General features: G+C 35.7%; 2 protein-coding genes across 11 annotated transcripts; both read left to right on the top strand.

Moving 5' to 3' along the window:
• Positions 1 to 10: 10 nt before the first annotated feature.
• Positions 11 to 2192, top strand: LOC126751031 (DNA-directed RNA polymerase II subunit RPB1-like; the record flags this gene model as incomplete). The annotated part of the gene is given in 3 exon segments (XM_050460945.1): positions 11 to 267; positions 269 to 348; positions 407 to 2192. Coding segments are annotated over 3 exon segments (2001 nt in total), but the record flags the coding sequence as incomplete, so codon positions are not given.
• A 770-nt stretch (positions 2193 to 2962) lies between these two features.
• Positions 2963 to 26241, top strand: LOC126751046 (2,3-bisphosphoglycerate-dependent phosphoglycerate mutase). 10 transcript variants are annotated; one of them, XM_050460979.1, is made up of 6 exons: positions 5414 to 5598; positions 8527 to 8605; positions 21499 to 21641; positions 23923 to 24158; positions 25443 to 25704; positions 25831 to 26241. In XM_050460979.1, the coding sequence occupies exons 1-6, from the start codon at positions 5577 to 5579 to the stop codon at positions 26001 to 26003; spliced, it is 915 nt and encodes a 304-aa protein (XP_050316936.1). In that variant the 5' UTR covers positions 5414 to 5576; the 3' UTR covers positions 26004 to 26241. The 10 variants fall into 10 exon arrangements, with proteins under 10 accessions (XP_050317002.1, XP_050316956.1, XP_050316936.1 ...); XM_050461045.1 differs by lacking the exons at positions 5414 to 5598; positions 8527 to 8605 and adding an exon at positions 2963 to 3110 and having other exon boundaries at positions 25831 to 26239; XM_050460999.1 differs by lacking the exons at positions 5414 to 5598; positions 8527 to 8605 and adding an exon at positions 5373 to 5407 and having other exon boundaries at positions 25831 to 26240.

Genomic DNA, 26241 nt, shown 5'->3' with positions numbered 1-26241 from the left:
GACGTCGCTCACTCGCTTAGACGATAACATGTTTTTGCGCTGCATCGAGAGCAACATGTTGTCCGACATGACTCTGCAGGGTATCGAATCCATCTCGAAAGTGTATATGCACCTGCCGCAGGTGACAAATAAGAAGCGTATCTATATCACGGAGACGGGTGAATTCAAATCCGTGGCTGAGTGGCTCCTGGAGACCGATGGCACCGCGTTAATGCGCGTGCTCAGCGAGCGGAACGTCGACCAAACGCGCACCTTCAGCAATGATATATGAAATGTTTACGGTGTTGGGAATTGAAGCGGTGCGCAAATCGATTGAGAAGGAGATGAACAATGTCTTGCAGTTCTACGGTTGGTAACATCTAATTCTGAAAATTTATTTATTGTTTAAACATTAATAATTCTCCAGGCTTGTACGTTAACTATCGGCACTTGGCGCTGCTCTGTGACATTATGACGGCCAAGGGTCATCTGATGGCTATTTCACGCCATGGCATCAATCGCCAACAAACCAGCCCTTTGATGCGTTGCTCTTTTGAGGAGACGGTGGATGTGCTATTGGATGCTGCAGCACACGGTGAACGTGATGCTATGCGTGGCGTGTCGGAAAATATTATAATGGGTCAATTGCCGCACATCGGCACCGGTTGCTTTGACATGATACTTGATGCATCTAAATGCAAACTTGCTATGGAAGTAGATTCGATAAACAACAAGAACGCCCTTTTTTATGGTTCATTGTTTACGCCGAATATTTTAGCTGGAAGTGGACGCAGTGGCATGCTTGAGTACTCACCAGGCCTAGGTGGTCTAACTCCACAATCTGCACGTTCTGTCTGTTTCTCGCCTTTGTCGAATATGAGTTCGCCTACAATGACCGCAGATGAGTTTTGTAGCTCGCCATATTCTTCGCCATCAACTGCTTCGATCAAATCATACTATGGTGGTGGGTCATACTACTCACCCATTTCGCCAATATATGACCAAAAAGCATTTAGAAGTTCAAATATATCCAGTAACTGCAGCCATTTGTCATGCACCAATGATTTATTAACCACTATTATGCAGTCTCCTAAGTACTCACCTAGTTCACCAGAATTTTCACCACATTATCAACGCTATCTACAAGTTCATTCACCACAATCACCTTCAAACAGCAACAGCGCATTTTATTCACCAGACAGTTCAACAATGTCTTATAACAGCGTCACCGGTTCGTCGCGTTATTCACCGACCTCACCCGGTTACTCACCGCAAACTAATAACTATTCGCCCACTTCACCGTCCTATTCACCCACCATAATGAGTTCAAACCGGTGCTGCAACAGTTTTTCACCAAGCTCACCCACTAGTAATAACGATTCGTTATATTCACCTTCTTCACCGCTGAACACACCCGATTCTCTAACCGATAAAACGTCAACAGCAACTGATAGTTGCTCTCAACGTACAGAACCCAAAAAATATCGATCTACTCCGTATTTCTATGCGGAAAGTAATGGCACCCCTTCTAGTAGTGCAACTTACTCACCCACAAGTCCTATCTACGCTCATTACTCGCCATCAAGCCCGCATTGTGTTATGCAAACACCACATTATTCGCCTTCCACTCTTAGCTATAATCCTTCGAGTCCCAGTTATACACAAATCAGTCCATCGTTTACTATTAATTCACCTCAATACTCGCCGCTAAGTCCGAAAATCAACTATTCCCCCACAATCTCTTCGCCGCAAATGCATTTCATTTTACCACGTACGCCACAACAACAATACTCTGCTTCTATACAGAGTCCACGCTATCCTAGTAGCTCCTCGATCACCTACTCACCAACGTCACCGAAGCATTCACCGAACTCCAATCGTTACTCACCCAGTAGTCCGCAATACTCAAGTAGTCCAGCCAGCCCCAATTATTCCACCGCGTCTCACTCAAATGTGGTTTACTCTCCGCATAGCCCTAGTTTTTACTCATCCTCGCCTTCGAGTCCCGTTTATAGCTCCAGCGAGTCTCCAATGTCACCTATGAGCCCCAACAGTCCGGCTAGCCCACAGTATTCCCCGACCTCAAACTGAAATTGAAACAACAATATAATTACATTAATAGACATATTAATAGCACAGAATAGAATAGTGTTACTGTTTTTGTTGAAATTCGCTATATTTTCATAATAAAATAATTTCTCAATAGCTATTAATTAACTATAATGACCTGGAAATGAAATCCGTAATTTAATAATTCCTCGTTAAAAAATATTTAATTAGCTCTTTTATACTCATGTAGTATTATTTAGAATTAAAACTGAAATCGCATTGAATTGAATTTTGAATTGATAAAATCTGAATTTTGAATTTAATTAATTTTTTTTCATACATATGTACTTCAATATTTGCGTTTTATACTCAATATACTTATGTCTTGCAATAATCCTACAATTTGAATAAAAATCAGACAACAACACACAAAAAGTATTTTTAACTTTGAAAGAATTTCTTCCAACTTTGCCACTTGCACACAAATTAAGCTTTTAAATTAAATATGCATTATTTTCTTTCATAGAAGTATGGGTGTCATGTTTGTCCCAACGAAAGTTTTTCTCATATTTGCGTTACAGTGACTTGAAAGCGATCCTATATCGCACGTAATCACTCACCTAAAACCCAAGAAGAGTAGGTAACAAAATACATCGACTTAGACTGTAAAGAATATGTAAATTGCACTTTTCATATTTCACAGCCGTACAAACTCATTCGTTTCCTCAACATTTTTTTGATATCTTCGAAAGTCCTAGGTTGTCCTTATAAACTTGACTGACAGCATTGTCTCTTTTCAATTCGTGAAAAACTGTCTTTATTTTTTTTTTGCAAATTGTCACATGTCCAAATGCGAAAATGCGATGACGCGGACAATTCGGTCAGTTTTTCAATCATCTTAACGTGTTACGTCTTGCCTTGAAATAAAAAAAATATGTTCAATATAAAAAACTTCAAAACGTTTTCTAACAAAGAATCGTAAATGTTCCAAATGGACTATTACAAAACTACAAATTATTTAAATACGTTAAGAAGAGGTGGTGTGGCCATTATGGAGGAATCACGTAACATCTAAAAGTGAAGTGAAGTGAATTGAAGTAATTTTACATATACTTACGTATACTATATATAACTCATACACTGGCCGACATATTCGGTATAAGTCGTTAAAAGTAAAGAAATCATTATATGTATAGTCACCTAAAATGCAAAATAACATAACATCATTTTTCACAAGTTTTCAGGAGAAGAAAAAGACGGTATAAAACAGAAAATCTTCTAATTGAAATAATGAAATTTGGTTGCAAAATGGTTATACTATGTACAGGATGGCAGAAACTCTAAATTTTGTAGATATATAGTAGGACGATATTATGTAGAAGGTGGATTAGTAGCGACCCCATTTTTATACTCTTGAAACCTTTTGCTACAGAGTATTATGGTTTTGTTCACCTAACGGTTGTACGCACCACCTAAAACTAAACGGGATAGATATAAGGTCATATACATATATAGTATATAAATGATCAGGATGATGAGAAAAGTTGAAATCCGGTTGGCTATCTCTCTGTCCATCCGTCCGTCCGTGCAAGCTGTGACATGAGTAAAAAATAAGATATCTCGATGAAACTTGGATGCAGATTTCTTAGTACAAAAACAAGTTCGAGTTCGTAGATGGGCGTAATCGGACCACTGCCACTCCCACAAATCGCCATTTACCGAAAATATATAAAGTGCCATAACTAAGCACTAAATTAAGATATAAAACTGAATTTGGTACAGAGGATCGCAGTACCAAGGGGCACCTGTGAATAAAAAATTTGAAAAAGTGGGCTTGGTCCCGCCCTCTTATAAGTGTAATGTATATATCTTCTAAACCACTGAAAGTACAACAACCAAAACTATTAAAAGCGCGATAAATCAATAACTAAATATGCCAGAGGCATTAAATTTTTCTTCAGAGATTGTATGAAAGGGCTTAATAGGGATCGGGGTAAAAATTAGACGATGGGCGTGGCACAGCCCGAATAACCGATTTCGACAAAATTTAGTACGTGGCATTCTTCTTACCTTCTTATGTCACAGTGTGAAAAAGGGCTAAACCACATCTACTTCTCATACAGCACAATTTTAATATCCGTCTGACTCTTTCCTTTCCAGTATATAAATGAAGAAGTAATTAATATAACGGGATAAAACTTTATACGAATAATTTCTTTATTGTGTGCCACCTTGTGACCAAAAATTGTTCAAATCCAATAAAAACTGTTCAAGCCCCAACGTACCAAATATTTACAACCCGGTACCTAAGTTGACTTTTGATCGAAAATGCACTGTGCGAGATATATAATTGAAATTAAGGGATAATTCTTCGCTTATAATGGCATGTCAAAAATGGGTTGAATCGGACCAATACTTCCCTTAGCCCCCATATATGTACCTTTGTACCGCATCTATTAACGAATATGTGAGTTATCTCAACAAAAATGAAAAAGCGTATTTTACTCATAACAGTGTATCTTTTTCCTAAACTAGATAAAATTGAGCAAAAACTTGTCCCTATATAAATAATACCAGGATTTTCGAACATCCGGTTGACTTTACTATATATAATTGATTTTTTAGTATGTGGTATTGAGAAAAATAGATAAAATCGGCTTGCTACTACCCACAACTCCCATATATGTACATATTATATTTATATGTATAGTATATAATGATTTTCGTTTTTCTAACGAATCGTGTCATCTGGCATTTACCATATACACGCGCCTTTTGAAGACCTAGTGCCATATACGCGTCAGGTCAGGGGCTTTACAACTCTTTCACCTAATCCTTCTCTATCTCTCTACAATATTATAACAATTAAATTGTATTCACAATCGTACACCGACTGTATATTGAATAGAGCTTGTAAATTCCACGTTTTTTGAGTTTACCAAAAGTCAATAATTGGACGCTTGAGTGATCTACAATATGATTTAAAAATATGTAATTAAAATGGAAAAATGGTTTTGAATTTACACATGGAGGCTTTTGGACCTACCACAATTCCACAGCATTTCCTATATTTCGATGTTTCTCAAGTCAGACATTCGTTGCAAAAGAAAACATTGAGTTGAGAAAAAGCGAACAGCGCGCACTTCAGCTGGAGAGTGAACAGCTGCCAGCTTACGAGGTTGTTTACTTGCCAAATAGCAATTTGCGCTCTGAGTTGACCATACAACAATCACCTATTGATTTTTCCCAAAGTAAAAAAGGCATCGTCGCAAGCACAGAGGTAGACTCACAAATATATCAGTCGTCAGTCGAAGTTCATTTACATTGCTTCACGAAGCAAAACCAAACATTTGTGCCAAATGCTCGTAACACTTCACAAGTAAAACTTCGAAATTTTCTCAACCAAATAAACAATTACTTTTACTGCAAAACATGCAGTAAAATGTCAAAACAATAAAAAAAATATTGTAAAATTTAAAATGTAAAATTGTCATAAATCTATGTGTGAATAAGACGCAATAAAAGTATATTAGCGAAAAACTATGTGAATGTGTATGGAGATTAAAACTTGTGAGCTCAAAAGCTATAAAAAGTGCTTAAGAGATATGAAAATAAGCAGAATCGGTGATAGAAGGGCTTAAGACTTGTTGACAACTCTTATACATATTATAAACAAGAAATTACCAAAAATCGGTGTTACGGAAATATATTATTGTCCAGGGAACCCCTATGCGGTTTCTCAAGTCAATTGCTTGCAAAATGTAATTGCCACCATACAGAATGCACTACGATGAGTTTAATGTTAGTTTGTGCTGACGAAATTAACACACAATTCAAACATAAATAGGATATGAAATAAGTAAGACACAACACCTCTTGGTCCTTGACTGTTGTTACTGCATTCTGCACCCTTGTGTTTAAGAAGCTAGTTTTGTAACCAATCGCAAGTAGACGTATACGTATATATGTATGTACATATGTATATAACTGTAACGTATTGCTTTATCTATATTTAAATCATACCAGGCTTGCCCACATAATGACATTTACCATCGATAAATCACTTAACGGTTCACATGATATGTGGTTTAAATTAGGATTGCTTAAAAAAATTATTTATAGTAAAATTGTTAGTGCCGACAACTGCTTTTCTATTTAGTTCATTGTCTATCGACAAATGTTCAAAACCGGTAATTTTTCCTCATTGTTTAAACTATGAATATAACGGACTATAATCGAAAACATTTACTACCATCAACCATCGTGAGCTTGGGCTCATACATATTATTTATATCGGACGCTAAGGTCGTATAAGCATATAAAGTATTTCCCGTTGAATAACATTGAGCTTTCTTCAACCATCAATTTTCTGTTATTTCTGTTAACTTCTATTAATATTCGTTTATCGCATCGTTCATCTACATAGGACATGTTCTCAGTTTTATTATATGTCATCCACATACTGGTTTAAATTTGCTGCACTTATGTTAATCCCCTTGTAATGGTTTGTTTTACGGGTCTTTCTAGAAACATTTATTACTTCGAAATTTTTTAAATAACACATTTTGTTAATATATTTAACATCTGTACGATCTCTCCCAACTCTCAACATGAACGATACAAATAATTATTGAAATTACATGGACATTTCCATCAGAAGGTCTTTCACAGATAAAATATTAAAAATTATAAAAATTGCATTGTTTTAGCATATTTTAATAGGAAAGTAATCCAATTTAATATATGTGTGATTGTCATGTTCGACATTGTGGAAATGGTTGAAAACTTAGTATATTACTTTTCCTGCGCAAATGATATTTTTATTGTCTTAACAGTTTAAAAAAATCTCAAATAGGGTACACTGATGACGATAACTCGTCCTTGTTCAGTTAATAATACGGGTCAAACTGGAAATTCTCTGATGAGAAAGATTCTTTAAAGAAATTACATTTTCTGATTAATTAATATTTAATTTCCTTAGGTATGTAAAACCATTTACATACCTATGTATATACATATGTACAATATACATACATATATGTATACATATGAGCAATATTATAGCATTTTACGTCTCCTAATAACCTCCCTAATTGGAACAGCAAACTAGCCGGGACTTATGCAATTTACAACTAGACATCACTGTCTAAAATAAGCAAAAAAAGCATTAGATGAATCATTTCATCATTCAATCATTTTATTAGATCAGTCGTTCTGCGCTATAAAACGAGTAGACATGTATATGTACATATATGTATGTACATACATATATATTTTTTTAAAACTGCTAATATGACCAGCTTCCGGATTTCTAAGGCAGATAATAATTATTATCTTTAAAGGCACTAAAACGTAAAAAACACCCACTGTTTGTTTGTTTGTTGTGTTACTTATGCAGTATTACTATTATAACGGGGCATCTCGACAGGCTAAAGTTTATTGCAACATACTAACTGCTAAACTATTGCCATTGCCGTTGCCAAATCTGTACGTGGGCATTTGTTATCATAACATAATCATTTGCGAAAAGGCGTCGGGTAGGTAGAGGTTCGAGCTGATGTAGCGCATGTTTTGAGCTCTTGAACTGTTTAAAGTTTTATATGGAAAATAAAAAAAGGAGCAATATACTTTTTTCTACAAATTTATTTCTTGTAAAAAAAGATTTTATATTTTCGGACTATTATAATTATAGCATAAATTTTATATATTAATTAAAATAATAAATTTGATATGAGCAACGATATTTTGATTTATACTTGTATATTGGCAATAGGCACGCCAATACAGTTAGTATACAATAAAAGTTTGCCTGTCGAGATGCCCCGTAAAGCGGGTTTATCAGCTGAAAAATTAGCTGAGAAAATGCATACGTACATAGTACATACATACATAAACATAATTTGTTAGTCAATGAACGCGTGAGTTACGCCTCAATGAACCCACAAACACTAACGAGGTACGACACAGCAAATAAGCCAAAATCAAGGCGACAAGTAAACAAAATGCTGCTTGTTATTCGCTTAATTCCTTCTCGTCAAACAATCAGAGTATCATCAAGGAAGGCTGCGCCTGCATGCATATGCATGTATGTACGTGTGCATGTTTGTTGAAACTGTGTATGTTTCCAATCAATTGCTATGATAATCAATAGCCCCAGCATGGGGAAATTAATTTTGACAGTTTTGGCGCCAACTAAATTCATTTCCACACACACAGCCCTTCATTATTAACAAGTTCAAATTAGAAACCTTGCACAAATCCTAATCACTTTATGTACCTTTACAGCTTTTCAGCTTCACTGTCTTTCCAAGTGAGAAGCAAATTCCACATTTTATGATATTTGACTACCGGCATCTGGCTGCCGCCGCCACAGATTAGTTTAGAAGTACTAGGCGTTCTCTCATATTTGTTTTTCTTCGTCTGTGTGCAAAATTAATTACGTATTACATTTACATATAATACAATTCTTATGTTGTGTATCATTTCTTTCTTCACCAGACACTACCAGCTTACCAACATTTCTGTTTCATTGTCAGCGTCGTAATATCTTGTTGATCGCTACGCTCATTGGACAAGAGTATGTAGGAATGAACACAACTATATGTTTGTATGTAGATGTACGAGCGCATATGCACTGTAAATATATGCGTATGTTTCTAAATGAATAGAATGTGTCACTTGTTGGCCAATGCGTATATAAGTGAATGTGTAAATACGAGTACATCAGTTGATACTCGGCATGAAAGTGGTTAAGACACAGCAACAAATTGCATAATAAAGTATAAACCCATTTTAAGGCATTTATTGCGAAGCGAAGTTATTTGTAGAAGTAAGGTATGTACGTCTAAGCGAATTACTGTGACGCATTCGGTATTATTAACGGTATTAAGTGATTATCAATTAATAACATTGCATATTTTAAGGCGAACAACATAAGGAAAGTGGTAACTGACTTGGTAGCTATTTGAGAAAGCCACAATGACTACTAAAGTTAAATGAGAAATAGTGTGTGCAGATAAGACACAGTTGTTAGTCATACATCCGCGAAGTCTTCCTTCGATATAAACAAGCATTTGTTATAAGTATTTGTATGGCGAAGTCCTACGAGTGTCTGTTGCCAGGGTTCGATAATAATATACATATACATACATATATGTATCAGTATTGTTTCGCCAAAGTGATTCTGCTCTCCTGCCTCCCTCTACTCCTAAACTAGAACTTTTCTTGTCTAGTTTGATATTTATTTCGTTGATAGAAATCGTGAACAAATTTTTACATATAAATGTTCTCAGGTGCTGATGTAGCAGTTACCATATTTCGAAAGAAAGTTACTTTTATTTATAACTAGCTGACCCCGCAGCCGTTGGCCTGCGTGAAATTATGTGTTTTGAAATGAAAAAAAGTTGAAATTTTATTGTGTCGAATATGATTTATTTTCGATTTTTTTTCATTTTTTTTAACGTAGCGCAGCTTAATAAACATAATTTTTTGATTTCTGTTCTGGTGCGTAAAGATACAGAGAAGATGAGTTTCCAACTCGTCAACACGCCACATACTTATATCTTTGGCCGTGTGAAAAACATAACATTTCCCGATTTCCTTGTGTCCTGTTGATTGTCAACGCAAAGGGAAAATTTTCCCTGGAAATTAAATACGTTTGAACTGAAATGGCTGTCCCTAGTATTCGATAACTGCGTCATAATCAGTCGGGTTCCATTACACAGTTTCGGCGCATGATGATTGCGAAACATAATAATGACAGATCCAACTTTGAGACGCAAATGATGCTGGGGCATACCAAGCCTCTCCAAAGAATTTGGAAATTCCACTGGATACTTTACGGTTTCGTCTTCATTGTCAAGACGATCGATCGATTTATATGAGCGCAAACCTCCCGGAATTTGACTTTGAATCTTCCAGTTTAAGTCATTAACATCGGTAACATGCGCGTGCACTCAAGCAATTGCAGTTACGATAATTTGGTCAATGTTCGGATAAACATTCGTGATGAGTTCATCTTCCGTTGAAGTGAATTGACAAAAGGTGAGGTGAAATTGATATCAAACCACTGGAGTATCAACCGAAATTTGCCCATTTCCAATTCTCAACGAATACAATGTAAAATGTCATCGGCAATGTCATTTTTTCGTATCCCATAATTAACGCGAATTTGAAGGCTGATATGTCGAAATGATCTTCGCGAAAAGTATGCGAACTTCAGTGGCATGCGAAGTAACTATCGCATTGTCCTTCGTCTGTTTCCAGTGAATATCATGTTCCAGCAAATGCAACTGCTGGCATGCTTCTCAAAAAGTTGCACACACTGTACCATTCACAATACGCAATGACTTAAATGAAGTTGAACCGCGAGACGCACAACAGTCGGAAAACTTTCATGAATTGCAAAAGTAAATATCCTACAAAGCGCTTTATTGCAGTTCACATATCGACCCATTTGATACTGCTGATCTCATATCATTCAAGGCTAATAACCGCTATGTTGCTTTCTTTGGTGACGTACTTGCAAACGTATTTGATCGATTTCACAAATCTGCAATATTCAACATTGACATGAGTTTTGAATGTGAATTAGACAAAAGTGGCGAATATGGTGCGGTCCATGTGTTGTCAACTTCGATGTGTTGTTAACGTCGATATTCACGCCTCTAAAAGGTAAATGTTCTGCCATTGCCGACTGGTGAGCGACTCCGATACAGTGAATATCCATCATTTCCCATTTCCGCTTCCGAAAGAAAAGCACATGAGTAGTGTTTCGTGCATTTATTGTCAGACATACAAACCAAAGTGGGATTGTAAGTTTCGCAAGGTCCATGAACCATATTGGTTCTCACCACTTCGTATAATTCTGGATCTGTCTCTGAATCAGGAATTTCCGCTGAAATGATTTCATCAATTTGATCTGGTGTAATCACCATCCGCATCCAAAGAAGAATGTGTGCGTGCGGCAACACGCAACAGAATACATTCAGCATCTAACAGCACCTTATATACCATAGGTTGCTTCAAGATAAAGACCGTCAAACATCGCAGTTATTGTTTAAAAAGTCGTGCTGGGATATCGTTACGATCGCTAGCTGATTGACCGCGATTCATAATTCCGCACGTATGTCATCGCATTTTGGGAGTACTTCTTGCCTTTTCTTGGGCTGCCATACGTTGATGGCAAAAAGAACCTCGACCAATATTAGCGCGACCTCTTCGTGGCTTCGTAACAAATTTCAGTATGCAATTGATCATATTGTGTGGAACAAACATAAAGTTTTCACTGAATAATTTTAAATAATTTTTCCTTTGGATAGCCGGAATAAAAAAGCAAGCGACCGCAATTGAACAATTCAAATAATTTACAAATCAAAATATTGAAAAACAAAACAAACAAAAATTGAAAAAAATGTGTATGGAAAATGTTACTCTTTGGAATTGTCCTATTATCCGACTTCTTCTCATTAAAAGTATAAGGTATTTTGTTTCTAAACCTTTCCCAATCCACAACAAACAACCTTTCAATTTCAAGATTGGTTCAACCATTCTCTCAGTGTTACTAACAAACAAACATTCATTTTTATTGTAACGTTTGTATGGGGAAAAGAAAAGGGCTGTTTTTAGGGGTTTTCCGGAAATTATTCTAATTTTTCTCGCCGTAAAAACCATCTTTGAACTTCAGCGAACATTTAAGAAAAAGAATTGGTCAAATTGGTCCATATTATTGGTTATTGAGTTATGAGCGTACATACATTTTGACGATTCATTTTTATTTATATAGATGATAAGGATATTGCTTTACTCTAAGAGTTAAGTTATTAGCGCATACACAAATATTCACACAAAAGATATACATTGTTAACGTAAAATTTGTTTAAGTCAATCGGTAAGATTTTCAATAAGATAAGCATAAAGAAATGCCCATTTTTATGAGATATTCGAGCACCCTTTTACAAAAAATTTTATTGTAAAATCAAAACGGCAAACCGATTTTTGAATATCTTAATTACTCAAACTGTTTCATTATAAATATTATTATTTTCGTATATTTTTTTTTCGTCTGAAAGAGCGAAGTACTTACTTGTACGAGTACTTGTTCCTTAAAAATCGTCAATAATCGTGAATAAAGTAAAGATATTAAAAGTTATATATTTTGAGTGAAATGAAGGTGAGTGAAGACTCGCAAATCTAATTTTTACGAATACTTAAGAATTAAATTTTGAATCTCACTTCAGCGTATACGATTTTTTCAAAAATACGTGCAGTGGCTTAGAGTGATCAAAGTTCATATATCCCTATTTTCTCTTATATAAGTTACTAGAACAAACAGCTGTTCGTCTCCTTCCGACAGAATAATTATTAAAAGACCGTGTTATTAAGTGAACATTTTTTATACCCTGGATATATTAAGTTTGCCACGGAGTTTGTAACACCCAGAAGACATCATCACGAGATCACTGAGTTAATTTAGCCATGTCCGCCTGTTTGTCAGTATATGTATATGTATGTATGTACGTGAATTTGTCCCTCAGTTTTTGAGATATCCATCTACATGCACACCTATTCTCCCCAAGAGCTCATGTCTCGGAACCACCAATATCCGACCACTATAGCATATAGCTGCCATCTAAATTGACCGATACAGTAAGTTGTGTACTTGCATGGAAAACTTTTTTTTCATTTGACGAGATATTTTTAAAACAAATTTGATGCAACGTTAGCGGTTTTTCTATTTTAATTTTAACTTTCATATAAACATTTTAACTGTGCCCTCCGTACATAAACTCCGAAAGACTTTGACAGACCTATTGAATTTGTTAGAAGTGTTTTTGAAACTCTAATTCACTCCGACTCGTTTTCTAAATCACATCGCAACAAAACAACACGTAGAAATTGTTACGCTTTACATTGAAAATAATTTAAATTTTCAATTCTGATGATCGTCAATATTATAGCACAAGCATCGCGAAAAAGTACAAATCATTGTTTGGTGCGATTATTTTTAACCACCGAATCTTCACTAGGAAATTCATCAACGATGAAGCTGTGGTAGTGATGCCAGTCTCAGCATAGTAGCTCAATGAGTGTTAACCGGGATCAGATTTCCTAAATTCAACCTCCAGTAAATGTCCAAAAAACTCGTTACAGACAAAAATGTCGTGAAGACCCCAAATTGGTCGAAATAACAGTATGTGCAAAGGTATCAAAGGAAGAACTTTATCATATCGTTCATAAATATTTGGGAACATGTCAACTCTATCAAGTTGGACTACCGCGCGAGGTCACAAACGACCAATTCAGTGGGTACCAAATTATTCCAAACGAAAGCAACATAGATTCCGCCAGAAATTGTTTCTACACTCGATATGTTTTTCTGTTCCGACCCCAACGCCTTTTCCCTTTCATCAAACCTCAAGATAATAATAAGAAATGTAATATAACAATCGAATATTTTTTACCACAATATTTTCATAACCATGAAGAACTATAAATAAACAGAAATTCTTTTCCGATGAATATAGTATATAAGTATGCATAAAAAGCGTAGACAATAAGCCGCAAGGGCAATGGAGGAGCTAACTTACATTCCTATGCATAGCAAACACCAATACCAATAGCACGAAATAAAACTTATTTAAATAAATAACCAATTGTGGGTTATTATGAATAAATTATTAGCAAGCATTCGAGCGCCAAGCGCCAAGCGCAAAACGCTCAACTGCGCAGACCGGCAGTTCGAATAACAAAGAAAAATACTATTAAAATAAATAATGGAAAAATGCTATAAACAAGCTGGACAAAAGTGTAAGATCTAATAACGTATATAGTCATAATTATACAAAACCACGCATATGAAATAATAAGCGTGGAAACAGTAAACAATACACATATGCAGCAGAGTGGGGTGCAGTCAGTAGCGAAACTCTTGTCTGCTTTGATCTGTTAAGTCGCTGTATATCGTATAGTATGTACAGTGAGCATCAAAATAAAGTATACAGCACACTTTAAATACTAGTATTGCGATAAGTTCTTAGTCTTACCACCCGTTGGTACCACCATCCATGAAAGTATCGTGGGCGGCGACTCAGTCGAATCGCATGTAATCGATTGATAATTTATTCTTGCTTTTAAAAGATTAAATCAAATAGCGTCTGGATGCTGCATACAAAGACTCTGCTTATTCGATTCCATAAAAACTTGGTTCACAGTTTTACCGTGGCGGGAGCCGTTTTTGATTATTTACTCCAAAAAGTCTACAGTTCGAATAATAAGTTTAACTACGACACAAAGCTTCCTCCAGAAAAGGTACTGCAAGTCCTAACTTCAAGTGCTCCTCATATATAGAGGAACTACCAACGACATCTAGAATAAAAATTAGTACCATAACAATGAGATAATCATGCAATGCTTGATGTATTTGAATTAAAATTCCCAGAAAAGCGTATGAAATGGTTATCTACAAACTACATTTCAAACAAATATAAAATGTTATTTGGTATGGAGATGGAAGAATTAGGAGTAACAAGAGATCAAATGGAGTCGGTAAATCCGTATTTATTGAGAATACAAAAAAAGGCAGACAAAGTTTGCTACGAGGGATGGATCTATTTTCGAGACGTTAATGATCACAAACAAAAAACAACTGTTATCAAATCACCCCCACCAATCACCAGACCTGAATCCTAACCGCCATTGCTCTTTGTACTCGTATAGACTTTGCTGCAAGGAGGGCAAAAAATATCTCCTTACATAATAAAGTTAGTGATATCGAAAAATCAATGAAATAAGAGCAATTTATCAGGCGAAAAAAAACCAACAAAATATTGAGCATTAATAAACAATTATTTATTTATTATACAGGTACATTAAGTTTACCAATATACTACTGTGATCAAATCGAAAGATGAATTTTGTCCATTTCATCTCCTTCAAAGTAATCCCCTCCCGCTGCAATACACTTATGCCAAAGAATTTTCCAGTCATCATAGCACTTGGAAAAATCCTCCGTCGATTCAGCTTTTATATCCTCAATTGAGTCAAAACGGTGTCCTCGAAGTGGGCATGTGTATTTGCTGAATAGCCAGAAGTTACACGAAGGTAAATCAGGCGAATACGGTAGTTACGGCACGATATTAGTTGAAAATGTAGCGAAATATCCAGTGGCGTAGCTACAACTTCGGGCGCCCGGGGACAAGGATGTTCTGCCGCCCCCTTTATCTACCTACCTACAAGTTTCATAAGGTGGTTCGAACAAAAGTGAATTTTTACAAAATATCTTCGATATTAAGTAAATAAAATTTAGGAACTAGAACCCACGCAAATTCTGAAGTTCCAAAATTCTCACAATACGGTTTTTGAGGAAATTGATAGTAAATTTACAAGATATCTTATTAAAATCCATAGAAAAAACTCATTTCCGCCCTATATCTTGCACACTTTTGACACAATTTGCAGGAATTTTTGCCCGAATTGGAGTTTTTAAATACCATTTTTGAAAATTTGGAGAAATAAAAGTATTTGTTACATTCAAAGCAAAGGGTAACTGTGAGAGTGACACGTTAAATTATAATAAATTTTGTAAAAAAATTTGTTGACGTATTTTTCTGAATATTAAAAAACAGCGAAGGTCGTTTTGCCGCCCCCAAGACGTTGCGCCCGGGGCGACGGCCCCCTTCGCCCCCCTCTAGCTACGCCACTGGAAATATCGGACCCCTATAGTGTTTAGCTGCAATAAAAACTGATCGATAAAAATTCAGTCACTGTGTGGAAAATGTTTTTATTAGGCAAGATATCTTCACGAAATTTAACACGGCTTGCTGAACAAAAATAAGTAATTTTTTTCTCAAAATCGCTTTTTAAAGTATTGCAACAAAGCAGAGATGAATACAAATAGTCGTGTACACTTCATTTTGACGCTCACAGTTTGTTTGTCCATATATATGTATAAACGCTAACAACGGATAGCTAAATCAAAACAGACAAATAACAATAAAGTTTAGAGCAAAAAACGAACAAATACAACAACAATCTATAGTTCTCGCATTATCAGCAGCGACTGACGTGACCACTGCTTGCATCAAAACGCGCCAAAACTGCAATATTCAAAACAACAACAAAACGACAACGCTCGCACAAAGTAGTATCGCTGATCTTATAAATTGCGAGATCTATAAACACACGTGCATGCACTTACATTCAATAAAAAGACTACAAAGCATTATACGTATGTTCGTAGATATGTATGAGCGCAAAAAGAGAACTGGTAGCTAAATAGCTCGGAAACAGTGTAGCCAAGTATTTAGAACCAGTCATAGTCTACGTTGAGTCGGTCCACAGTCAGTTTTCCACCGTCCAACACAGAACAAAACAATGCAGAACACTTGGACCGCGTAAGTTTCGAACATCTGAGCATCGCTGCTGATCCACAATTCACGCTGGAGTGCAATTTTTTGCATTTTCACTCAAATCTGCATACATAAGTATGTATGTATGTACATATAGTAACTGCACGCTTACATACATATGTAAAGATATATAGAGGCCTATGTATTATACATAAGCATAATGAAAGCAGTGTTTCTGAAGGAGGTGAACTTAGCCTACATTTTTGTGACATTTGGCCGCGCATTACCTCGATCTAATCAGCTCCCGCTGGTGTCCAATGTGCATAGTTTTAAAAAGAATAAGCAGTGAATACATTTGATCTTGAGATATAATTAATTAATTTTGATTTGTTTTTGTCGTCAGAGGTCTGCCTTTGCGAGCATTTTTCATGAGTGAAAAAAATTTGTTAAGGCGCGTGGTTGTTGTGGGTGCAGCGCTGGTGGCGGCTGGAGCTGGCACGCTACATACACGCGCCCAGGCAAACTATGGTGGAGACAGACGGTATGAGTTAACAATTTTACAACTAATGACACTATAATTAGCGTGTAATCAAATGACATGAAAGCTGATTGCAGCGTTTACTTCCAAGTGATAAGAAAGTAAACTGTGAGCAAAAGTTTCGGCACAATATTATATAGTATATGCTACATTTAAGACCATAGGTCCAACAAAGTGTTGAAGCCTAAAAGTAAAATAAAGCTGAAAGGAAGTGCAAAAAAGTCAAAGTCCGATAAATATTACTATCCACATTGAATGAAGTAACAAATAATTTTGTCAACCTGTGTCTTTTCTAGCTGTTGGAAGTGCGACCAACCACGGCACGACAATTAGATTTTAGCTTCCGAATAATATCAAAAAAATCTTTTGTATAAGATCAAAACCTATACATTAAATAAGAGGAAAAATTCTCTAATCAGCTGACAAAGTTGCAATCGCAAAGTACATGCATACAGACTATGTACATATATATATGTATGTATATACAGTTGCGTGCAACTAATTAACAATGATATTAGTTCAAACAAGTAAAGAAGGGCTAAGTTCGGGTGTCACCGAACATTTTATACTCTCGCATCATAAAGTGATAATCGAGATTTCATTATCCGTCATTTACATATTTTTCAAATACCGTATTTGTGTAAAGTTTTATTCCGCTATCATCATTGGTTCCTAATGTATATATTATACAGAGAAGGCATCAGATGGAATTCAAAATAGCGTTATATTGGAAGAAGGCGTGGTTGTGAACCGATTTCACCCACATTTCGTACATGACATCAGGGTGTTAAGAAAATATTATATACCGAATTTCATTGAAATCGGTAAAGTAGTTCCTGAGATATGGTTTTTGGTCCATAAGTGGGCGACGCCACGCCCATTTTCAATTTTTAAAAACAGCCTGGGTGCAGCTTCTTTCTGCCATTTCTTCCGTAAAATTTAGTGTTTCTGACGTCTTTTGTTAGTCGGTTAACGCACTTTTAGTGATTTTCAACATAACCTTTGTATGGGAGGTGGGCGTGGTTATTATCCGATTTCTTCCATTTTTGAACTGTATATGGAAATGCCTGAAGGAAATGACTCTATAGAGTTTGGTTGCCATAGCTATAGTAGTTTCCGAGATATATATAAAAAACTTAGAAGGGGGCGGGGCCACGCACACTTTTCCAACAAAATTACGTCCGAATATGCCCCTCCCTAATACGATCCTTTGTGACAAATTTCACTTTAATATCTTTATTTATGGCTTAGTTATGACACTTTATAGGTTTTCGGTTTTCGCCATTTTGTGGGCGTGGCAGTGGGCCGATTTTGCCCATCTTCGAACTTAACCTTCTTATGGAGCCAAGAAATACGTGTACCAAGTTTCATCATGATACCTCAATTTTTACAAAAGTTACAGCTTGCGCGGACGGACGGACAGACAGACGGACGGACGGACATACAGACATCCGGATTTCAACTCTACTCGTCACTCTGATCACTTTGGTATATATGTATAACCCTATATTTGACTCTTTTAGTTTTAGGACTTACAAAAAACCGTTATGTGAACAAAACTATAATACTCTCCTTACTTAAAAAAAACTCGCCCTACACCCCATATAACAGGCCTGAAGGTACCTTTCTGGCTTGTTTTTTTTAGTTCATACTTGTTAACATGGCAAAGCTTCACAAATGTTTGTTGTTTTTGTAGCGGGACAATTCTGCCGAATATAGTTCTTCACAGAATAAAAAATTCGGGTCCGTTCCAATTATATGGACCCGACTGACGTGGAAACGGCTTTCTAGCCATTTCGTATACATCGTCGACGTTTTACTTACTTTTTTCAGATGAGAACAAAGGTTATTAAAAAGTCTAAATTAATTATTAAATTATCCGGAACTACAGTTATTAACGATTTGTATCGTTATCTTACTGGTACACCCATGTTAGGTTCATACTCGTAATATACACTATATATGTATACTCGTGAAGTATATGTAAATAAATTGGCCAATTTGGCCACCAATTTTTAATAAAGGCGAGATACCAGATAATAAGATTGTACCCCAAAGCATTATATTGCAGCCACTAAGCTTCAGTGTTTGGGTAGTGTATCTAGGATCCAGCTCTTTTCATTATTGGGCTTAACATAACTTTTTCCATCTAAACAGTCTCCGATCATCTTTGTATCATGAGAAAACAGTTTTTTTAGGCGGTATTTTAAATGATATCCAAACGATTTTTTGTATTTCGATCAGTAAACAGTGGCTTCTTCCTCGAAATCCTTCCAACTAGTAATTTCTCGTTCAAACACATAGTACATAAGTATATAAGGTCATTATATAGGGTATGTCGCTTCTAAAAGAATTGTAATTATGCATACTTTCCTGTGGAATGGAAACCGAAAACTACCCATGAAATGCAATAAAAATCTCAAAACTTATTTCTATCCATAGTGGCACCATGTCAAATGCTACAAAATATGTGCATTTTGTCAGCGCTCTCCCGAATCAAACAGTTTCAGTTATCCATGGTTATATTGCTACAGTGCATTAGACTCTATCGTTGTCGCAATTATCAGCGCTTTTTCGATTTCACTGTTTGATTAACCATCTCACATGAACAGACTAAACAGTTTTCAAGAGATATACTTTAATGTGAAAGAAACTATGAGGAACAACTTTTATCCCCTCCGTATTTTACAAAGAGTTGCGAATTATTTACGGCCTTTCGTTGTTAATTAGTTGCACGCAACTGTACTCGTATATATGAAGGTATGTATGTAAGTAAAAGCGCGGAAATAAAAAATAATCTTATTGGACGGACGCCAAATGAAAGCCGGCAAGCGGCACGTATTGACCAAAATTTCGTCGAAAAGGAAAAAGGAAATGCTTCCGACGTTGGAAAAGGTCATAAGCTCTAAATATTACTGCAACTGATAAAATGTCTTAGCCAAAGTTCAGATTCTTCTAATTCAAATTAAAATTTTTAAACGGTACATTATATTTTGGTTCATTTGGTACCATCGTTACATCTTAAAACAAATATATTTATTATATAAATAGCACACACATCTTACATTTGCGAGAATGCGGCATTTCTTGTTAGAAAGAATTAGGACGGTCATTTAGGGGCATGCTTTAACATTATTCAGCGACATAAGTATGTATATGCTATAGTGATGAGATATCAGCGGTTCCAACAAATGAGCAACTTCTGGGGGAGAAAAGGATCTGTCCAAAATTTCACAGCGTTATCTCAAAAATTGATCAAAAACTTAATATACGCCGTTCAGGATATAAAATATTATATAATGAATATCCTGAAACGGCCAAATAGTTTAAAATGCTCTTAACGTTAGGCGTCTGAATAAAACTGTTAACAAAATTGTTACACATGTAATGGCATTAGAATGAGGTAATAGCAAATGTATTTAAAACAACATAAACGCTTATCTGTAAATGGAATTACAACAAGTAAGGAAGGGCTAAGTTCGGGTGTCACCGAACATTTTATACTCTCGCACGATAAAGTGATAATCGAGATTTCATTATCAGTCATTTACATATTTTTCAAATACAGTATTTTTGTAAAGTTTTATTATGCTATCATCATTGGTTCCGAATGTATGTATATATTATACAGAGAAGGCATCAGATGGAATTCAAAATGGCGTTATATTGGAAGAAGGCGTGGTTGTGAACCGATTTCACCCATATTTCGTACGTGTCATCGGGGTGTTAAGAAAATATTATATACCGAATTTCATTGAAATCGGTAGAGTAGTTCCTGAGGTATGGTTTTTGGTCCATAAGTGGGCGACGCCACACCCATTTTCAATTTTTAAAAAAAGCCTGTGTGCAGCTTTCTTCTGCCATTTCTTCCGTAAAATTTAGTGTTTCTGACGTTTTTTGTTAGTCGGTTAACGCACTATTAGTGATTTTCAACATAACCTTTGTATGGGACGTGGGCGTGGTTATTATCCGATTTCTTCCAGTTTAGAACTGTATAGGAAATTCCTGAAGAAAACGACTCTGTAGAGTTTGGTTGACATAGCTATAGTAGTTTTCGAGATATGTACAAAAAACTTAGAAGGGGGCGGGGCCACGCACACTTTTCCAAAAAAATATGGCCCTCCCTAAAGCGATCCTTTGTGCCAAATTTCACTTTAATATCTTTATTTATGGCTTAGTTATGACATTTTATAGGTTTTTGGTTTTCGCCATTTTGTGGGCGTGGCAGTGGGCCGATTTTGCCCATCTTCGAACTTAACCTTCTTATGGAGCCAAGAAATACGTGTACCAAGTTTCATCATCAAATCTCAATTTTTACTCAAGTTACAGCTTACACGGACGGACGGACGGACAGACAGACATCCGGATTTCAACTCTCCTCGTCACCCTGATCACTTTGGTATATAAAACCCTATAACTGACTCTTTTAGTTTTAGGACTTACAAACAACCGTTATGTGAACAAAAATATAATACTCTCCTTATAAAAAGTTGTTCAACGTCTAGCAATGATGTTTACATAAAATAATTATTATATTATATGCATATTTAATAATATGACTTTTCTTATCTTTTGCATTTACAGTTTCAAGTCAGTGTGCCCGGGGGCAAAGGCAAAACAACTAAATATGAAGACGAACCAACTGGTGATCATACGGCATGGTGAGAGTGAGTGGAATAAGCTAAATCTCTTTTGCGGCTGGCATGATGCCGACTTGAGCGAACAAGGTAACTAAAATACAGCAAAGCAAATACACATACATATGCATGGATATTATCTTATGAACTCTACCTTTTTCATTCTCATTATATTGCAATTAATTAAATATTTCTTTTAGAAGTGTATTTATGTACTTCATCTCTGTGTTTGTTGTTTGCTCATATTTGCAAAGTGTATACGGTCTGTTTGATGGTTTTATTGAAGAGAATACATTCGTAGGCAGAAATTAGCTTTTTTTCTTCTTTTTACATACTATGTTGGAAGCTTTTCCACTTGTGAACATGCTGCATAAACATTGTTGACCTTGAGAGAAGCATGGCTTTTCTAAGTGCACCGCTACTACTTGTAATGGCTGCCCTAATGCTATGTTTATAATAACAGCAAAGCTGAAATTGACTGATTTTTATCTGTTTCTTTATCTGGAATTGCAGCCCAAAGAATTTTGTCGATTTGGTTAGAAAGTAGCTTCTAGCCTGTATTTCTGCCAAAATAATTCCTCTCGCCTGTGAATATTCTTGTGTTTCTCTCACTCTTCTAACTGCCTACTGTTCAGCTTGCTGCCCTAAACTCTCCCCACCGCACAGTGGCATTTCGGCGGAAAAAATAGGATTATTCCACTTTCCAATTTCAAAACTTTAATGATTTTGTTTTGTAAAGAAATATTTGGATAAGAAAAATTCAACAAGGTTTTTTATAAAAAGTGAAAAAAACTAACAGAACTCGACGGAAAGTTATTCAATAAAATCAGATTAAAATTATTGTCCAAATAAAGAATTTTTTTTGTGTGTAGTTTATAGCTATGGCTTTTCTTTTATTTTTTAGTGAAAACATAGCACCTACTTGTTTATAAAAAAAAAATTTATTGAAATGGCAAAGTAAGATAATTTTTATAATTTTTCAAAAATTATACTAAAAAATATCAACTTTTCACTTTTTGATGGAAAAAAACTTTATGTGCTTTGCCTTGCTTAGCCCTCTTACTATAAAAAATGAAAGTTCAGAGTCTGTACTTTCAATTAAAAGAAAAAAAACAACCGCCAATTACCGTCCCTTTTAGTAACATCGATTTTAATTTCACCAAATACTGATGTCTTCAACAGACTTCTTATAACTTCGGATCCTTACATAAGTAGCTTAAGGCGTCATTCGAACAAAATTTCCTTAGAACTAGATCCCATTGTTAAAGATATGGTGCTTGCATAATATTACAAATAAAAACTAACACAATTTTTCGCCTGTTACATATTCAATTAAAACATTGCATATTATATTGGATTTTTATCAAGGTAAAGGTATAAATAACGTCACTTTGCGTTTAAGTTCACTTTTTTTCATCAGGAGAACTCAATTAAGAAGTGTCCCGAATTTCAAGTCCCTAGGTCCAAAAATAAAAATTTTGGCAATTGCAGTTATATGGGTGTGGCAGTGGGCGGTTTTCCAAGATTTTTTCAAAATTTCTTAATTTAGTCCAGAGAAGTATTTCTGCAAAGTTTCATTGTTGTACGACCACTCCTTCTATTTTTTTCCAAGAAACGTATGGAGCGGTGCCACTGTGCACCGTGGATCCGCCCCTGTAAGTTCGTTAGTAACCTAAAATAGTCGACGACAGTGTATCCTAGAGGCAATTGATTCCAACCTTCATTTAGATATTTCCCCCAACCTGGGTTATATGCAGAGACAATGGTTATTGGCACAGAAACAGATCCACATATACATAGTATAGTTATTCTAAACTAGAGCTGAGGAGGTGAGGTTTGTACTCCATAATTGTTCATACTACTTTGAAATGAAACTTAAATACTGTTAGGAATAAAATATGAAAAAATTGAATGAAATGTTTGCTTATGTTAATTTCACAAACCTGGCATAAAACAACTAATTCCTGTCATATATCAATTTTAAAAGTTTCTAGATAACGCTATTGTAAGGTTGCAGTTAAATTGATTCGTTCGATAGTTGCCAGATGTCGCCCGATTCTGTTCGATCCGTCGTTGCCCGACTTGAAAAATAACGTTTCGAATAAAACGCTTTTAACACCGTTCGTGCTGTACACCTAGAGAAATGACAACAGTTGTATTATTCCTATTACTATTTTTTGCTCTGGATATAGCTTACTGACCGAACGCTTCAACACTACTGCAGATTGAAAATTAATTTTTTTACTGCGACCAATTGAATGACGTTTTTAGGGCACTAAGTGTACTTTAAGCCAAATTATCGATTTTTTCAAAACCGGCTTAACATTATTTCAAAACTAAAGAATTTCCTTTCTCTTCTACTCTGCCGTAGGTGCCAAGGATGCAATTAACACATCTGCTGTAGCCCTACGTGAAAGCAACTTAAAATTTGACATTGCATACTCGTCGGCGTTAATACGCGCGCGGCAATCTCTCAGTATCATTTTAAAAGAATTGAATCTCTGTGATTTGGAAGTCGTTAGTGATTGGCATTTGAACGAGCGACACTATGGCAATCTGACAGGTTACAACAAACGCGATATGGCCGACAAATATGGGGAGGAACAAGTAAGTTCAAGATCGAAAAGTAGAAATTAGTCTTTCAAAATATTTCTCGAATCTCAATGTTTTTAACAATATACGATGAAAATAGTACCAAATAAAACCTGAGCCTGTTATTGTGTTTCCTTTTTCCACTCATTGGTCTTAAAACATTGGGTGGTGCATTTGTACGAGTACACTTGGTAACTGAATTAAAATCTATTAGTTTTGACACTGACCATGAAATTTCAATAGTTTAGGTCGTAATTGGTGGAAAAACGTTAACTTTGGTTAAATACCCTGCACAATGGTAATGCATGCGATAGTGGTCCGTGCGACTTCTTACATCTACTGCTGGAGAAAATAATGCCAGCTGCAGAGCTTAATCGAGCAGGTACAATCTTCTATAACAATGTACAGCTGCTAACGTACGCCTATGATATTGATTCATTGCCTCAACATCCGCGCCGTTAGTTTTAACGTCACTGTTGACAGACATAACTTTGAAGCGATAGATAATTTCGTCTATCTTGGAACCAGTACTAACACCAACAACATGGATGAAAACGCTCCAGCTCTGAAATTATTCGGCGTAGTACCCGCCGGGAGAAGCAGAGGAAGACCTACAGGAGGAGAAGGACCTGGCTGCACTTGGTATCTCAAATTGCCGCCAAATTGCGACTGGCGCGTTGTTGTTAACTCGGTTACGCCATTAAAGAAGAAGGTCCAATCTCAATATTTGTTCAGATATTTTGGTATTGCTTTGGATAATAAAAAAAAAATGCGATATTTCTTGTACATGTTTTGCCAATCAAAATTTTCGTTACGAGAACTTGATTCTCATCGTTCCATTTGCATACCAACTATATGCTATAATGATACTTGCGCAGTAAGCCATGTCAAGTTTTTTGAAGTTATTTCGTCGAATAGAAAAATGTTCTATATCGACGATTCCAACAAATGAACAGCTTCTTGAGAAGAAAACGATGTGTGCAAAAATTCAGATCGATATTCTAAAAGCTGAGGAACCGCCGATATTGAATCACAACCATGGAACCAAGTGCTTTTATGGAAAACTTTTATCTTCACGAAACTTGGACGAGTTATTGTCATAGATAAAGAAATTCCTGAGATCGGATCACTATACCATATAACTGCCGTACAAACTGATCGATCAAAATCAAGTTCGTGTAAGGAAGGGTACATAGATTCAGTGCAGCCAACGTTAACGTTTTTTTGTATTTATTTAATTAACTCTATAATTGTACGAATGAATTTCAAGAATTAACAATGCGAAGTAATTGCTTATAGGTGCAATCGTGGCGGCGTAAATACGATGTTCTTCCACCACCTATCACAGCAGACAATCCGTACTATTATTCCATACGTAATAATCCGAGTTTCAAAGATATACCAGCGGCGGAATTCCCAGACACCGAGTCATTGAAGGTCCTAATGCAACGCGTCATACCGTACTTTGAGAATGTCATATTTAAGCAGGTGCTAGGAGGCAGGCGAGTTCTCATCATAGCACATGGCACTGTGGCACGTGCCCTGATCAAACACATCGATAGTAAGTGCGACTATTATTGTATTTTTTTATAAGGACATCACTCAATGTTTTATATATGAATATGCACATGTATTTGTTTTTGACTTATCAGATCGTACGTATGTTTATGTACTTGTATAATTGCAGAAGTGTCAGATGAGAATATTTCTACTGTGAATGTACCGAATAGCATACCCTGCGTATTTGAATTTAATATGGAAACAGGGGAAAAAGTCGGAAAAACTACATTCTTAGCAGATGAAAACTTCTTGAACGAACAGATACAAAAGACCGCTTCGATTGGGGAGTCCAACAAATGAAAATGTACTTAATTGTTCAAAGCTAAAAACTTCTTGAACTCAAATAAATGTGTGTATGTATTTTATGGAAAAACTGCGAAAAGAGACTATTTAAGTTAATGTTAAATTATTTGTAATATAATCGTAACCGTTTGTATATCTACCTACAACAATACATGCATAATTTGACTTTTATTGTATAATTTGTAAATTTAAGTGATTTGTGAACGCACAATAAATATTATCTTATCTTTTACAC

The sequence above is a fragment of the Bactrocera neohumeralis genome, chromosome 2, assembly GCF_024586455.1.
Source record: "Bactrocera neohumeralis isolate Rockhampton chromosome 2, APGP_CSIRO_Bneo_wtdbg2-racon-allhic-juicebox.fasta_v2, whole genome shotgun sequence".
Lineage (NCBI taxonomy): Eukaryota > Metazoa > Arthropoda > Insecta > Diptera > Tephritidae > Bactrocera > Bactrocera neohumeralis.
This window is presented reverse-complemented; position numbering and strand designations above follow the sequence as displayed.

Excerpts from the sequence above, each read along its gene's own strand:
- LOC126751046 (XM_050460971.1), top strand. The coding sequence starts at position 16,805 with ATGAGTGAAAAAAATTTGTTAAGGCGCGTGGTTGTTGTGGGTGCAGCG. Across the intron at positions 24,159-25,442 it reads ACAAATATGGGGAGGAACAA|GTGCAATCGTGGCGGCGTAA; the intron begins GTAAGTTCAAGA and ends AATTGCTTATAG. Across the intron at positions 25,705-25,830 it reads CCTGATCAAACACATCGATA|AAGTGTCAGATGAGAATATT; the intron begins GTAAGTGCGACT and ends GTATAATTGCAG.